Consider the following 3,778-nt stretch of genomic DNA (forward strand, 5'->3'; position numbering starts at 1 on the left):
ATGGGGCTTTTCACATTGTTAAGTAAAGCAGCGGTTTTTGACAAAACCGCTAAAGTTTAGCCCATCGAAACTTTCCCTTATATGGTATTTGGCTTCAAATCCCAAATAACTTGACGTTGTGCTGACACTGCATTTTAATTGCCAACATTGGTGTTTAATACCTTACTGATAGTTATTGCACGGGTAATGTCTACTGTGTTGTCCAAGTAAATTCTTTGTGAAGTATGGCTTCACCGGGATATAAAATTGTATGTGTCCATATGTATAGGGGAATCACTAGTTACCATACATACTGTAGTGTTCTTTCACCATAATTATATGTATAAACAATCACGTATACCTACATTTTCATTACTGAAATTTAGCTAATAGTATTTATTCTGCTATATTAGACTGTAGCACTGATGTCCTCAAAGGATTATATACCTACCGAGTGTGTACAGTGATTAGCTACTTATAGTTTTAAACTAGCTATATTTCAGCTTTACATCACATCCTCGTTTCCTTCGGTTATCATTAACAACTTGCTGTATCTCCTTTTTGACATCTTCAGAAAATAAATAGAAGGGAAGGGTCAGCTCTTCTAAAGTATTATTGTCTTTGAGAGCATCCAGGATCAGTTGTGAGGCTTGTTCAGTATTTATGCTACCATACATATATGGTTGATATCGCTGCACATTCAGCTCCCTCAGGGTATTATTGACATGTAATACCTCACAGATCACACCACACACTTCATCAGAAATGTAGTTAGTATCACACCACAGCACCTTCACTGTCTTATTTTTCCTCAATAAAGACAACAACTGTATTGCCCATCTTGTGGTGGAGTAGTTGTTATCGTACATTATCAGTTCCTCTATCACACATGAAGGATGAGTTAGTATGGTGGTGCAGAAGTCTGACGTTTCTCCAACATTTTTGTTTTCACTTATATCCAAACATTGCACCTCACAGGTAATGATGATATCACTGAGGGAGCTGTCTGAAGCTGACGAAAGATTATTGTTGTACAGACAGAGATCATCTATTGTGATGTCAGCATTGTGTAGATTACGGTGTATTAATCGGAGTCCATAATCTTGAATATTGCACCCAAACAAATCAAGGTACTTCCAGTTTCTACAGGAGGAGCAGGTTAGTAATGTTGTTAGATCAATCAAGTTATTAGGTGACAGAACATGGTTTGCTAAGCTGATTACTTTATCAGTAAACTTTGCCTCAATAATTTTACAAGTTGCTATATCACCAGCCTCCTGGAAGATTCTGTAGAGACGAAGACATTGCAGCTTGTCTTTGAAAAAGACCTCATTTCCTCTATGAAGAAACTGCTTGAAAGATGGGTGTTGTCCACTGGTAAGGGCTACATAGAAATTAAAAGCATTATAATGTATATCACTCCAGAAATACTGTTCGAGGATAGAGCACTCTTCATCGAATGGAACGCTAGCAATGTAGTGAGCAGCAAGGAACTCCTGCACGGTGAAATGGACAAAATTGAAGGAGCGAGTTTTGCTTATTAAACCAACATACTCCACAGCTTGAAGGAGACTAAAGGCATTAGGATGGTCAGCAATTGCTGGGCAGAATTCCTCTATCTCAGCTAGTGAGAATACTAGTTGGTTTTTGCTTAAAGCTTTGAAAGCAAATTGTGAGATCTGTTTGATGATGTTACTGTAAGGTTGTGGCAAGTCATTAAGATCTGTGATATCATCTTCCACAGGTTTTCCTGACTTAGCAAGATGTCTACAAATGGTCAGACAGATAAACAAGTTGTACAGGTCAGTGGAGCTTTTTGGAGTTCTTTGGAGCTTACAAAGGAACAGAAGGATGGTCATATTGAAGGGAACAAAACAGAGATTAACAATGGTGGGGTGAGTTGTAAGGTATCTTTTAAGATGTGAGATTTTCTCTTCTTGCCCCTCCAGTGATTGTTGAATGAAATGAGTTTGGTCTTCTTCAGAGAACCCTAGTACCTCTACCCAACAAGTAACGTTGTCACGAAGATGTGTTGAGACATGAGGACGAGAGGAGACCACTATGGTGCTAGCTGGTAAAACTTCATGTTGCAACAAACGAGCAATGAAACTGTTTTGCCTCAAGTCAGCTGGCAACTCATCGTAACCATCAAGGAGTATAGTGACAGATTTTCCACCATCTTGTAGTAGGTGAGCAACACAAGAGAGAACAATTTGTTGGGCTTCTTTCTCATACTTGTACAAGTGGTGGACAAGACATTCAAGTGATTTCATTTGCTGTACAGTTGGGTCTCTGAGGTGAAGAAGAAATAGAAAGTCACTTTTTGTTAATAATGTATTACTAGCCCACAGGTATGAGATTTGCTTTAGTAACACTGACTTGCCTATGCCAGGAGATCCTTCTACTAAGAGGGTACATGGTCGTTCATTATTGGATGACTGTTCTAACTGGGAGAGAACCTCTTGTAGATCTTTAGTAGTCTTACTGCTGGTTGTTGAAATGTATTGATCAATGTTACCCTTCATTGTAACTGAAGCCATACCAGTGATCTCCTTCTTAGTTCGTTTACCCTCTTGATGGACTAGGACAAGCGGACTGAAGTGTTTGGGCTGTTCAAGTGGCCACTGATCATCTTCAGTGATGAACCTTGTATTGATGTAGTAGCTCTTTAGGTGAGAAGAGAGTACACTATTTCCTGTAGTGATATGATGTATGCATATGTAATGTCACTGATTCCAATGCTTTTTTTTATAACAGCGTACCTCTCACATCAGGACAATCATCAGTCACTGCACCAGTTAGTGATGGTCTAAGGAGGCTGATGGCATCATCCAGTTTACCCCAAGTTGGTTGATCAACACTCTGGAGCCATTTCCTCAACATTGCTGCACAACCTTCAGTTGACTGGTTAGCATTGTCGTTAGAAATGGCAGCAATTTCATGATCTTTTAACCCAAGGATTGCACTAAAAGCCTCCCAGTGAGCTGCATATTGTGGGATGACGTTGACAAAGAGGTCACCCAGCTCTGGTCTATCATCCCCTGTGGGAACAAATGACACTAATACATTTACTGATTTCATAAGTAATTTTGGCGAGGCAATAGTGTAGACGTGACGATGTAGATGATGTGTAGATGAAATTTATTTTTAACATGACAAGGTTTAAGTTTGGCGATCTTGTTCACCTACGTACATGCAAGATCTTACATGACAAATGCTTCTAGTCTTACTTGATTTTCCATCCGGCACAATATTAAAGTTCACGGACATAATAGAAGAACCTGTTTAATGATCTGTGCGCTGTAAACTTTAGGCGGGGCGTTACACCCAGAGGGCGTTACCTGCGCCCAGTTAACGCATTGCACACGTGATGTAATTTCATTTATGTACTAACCACGTAAACACTCTGATATACACTCCAAAAAGTGACTGTGATTCCCGGCATGATTAAAATACTAACTAGAAGCGCCGGTGCATTGATTGACAAGAAGATGTAGCTATAAAGCTTTAAGCAGCGGCAAAAACTTCGAGAAGCTGAAGCGATCAAGTCAGTGGTCAAACATTGATAAATACTTCAAGTCACAGGTGATCTTTCACTGAGTGTCGGGTTGAGTGTGTGTGTGTGTGTGTTGTGTTGTGTTGTGTTGTGTTGTGTTGTGTTGTGTGTGGGTGTGTGCGTGCGTGCGTGCGTTTGTGTGTGTGTGCCGGGCTATGACGCGGAACCAACGTTTTCACGCAGTATACAAGTGTACTCACTGTAAAACTGTTACACAAATAGTTAGCTATCATTATGGAATGG

The 3,778-nt window shown here is 40.0% G+C and overlaps 1 protein-coding gene across 1 annotated transcript; it reads right to left on the reverse strand.

The window, feature by feature from the left end:
• Window positions 1-303: 303 nt before the first annotated feature.
• Window positions 304-3,365, reverse strand: LOC136257718 (protein NLRC3-like). The gene is made up of 3 exons (XM_066051006.1): window positions 3,210-3,365; window positions 2,742-3,020; window positions 304-2,674 (listed from the first exon to the last, which is right to left on the reverse strand). Exons 1-3 carry the CDS (start codon window positions 3,247-3,249, stop codon window positions 468-470), a joined length of 2,526 nt encoding a protein of 841 aa, XP_065907078.1. The 5' UTR covers window positions 3,250-3,365; the 3' UTR covers window positions 304-467.
• Between the last annotated feature and the right edge of the window lie 413 nt (window positions 3,366-3,778).

This window comes from Dysidea avara, chromosome 6 (genome assembly GCF_963678975.1).
Source record: "Dysidea avara chromosome 6, odDysAvar1.4, whole genome shotgun sequence".
NCBI lineage: Eukaryota > Metazoa > Porifera > Demospongiae > Dictyoceratida > Dysideidae > Dysidea > Dysidea avara.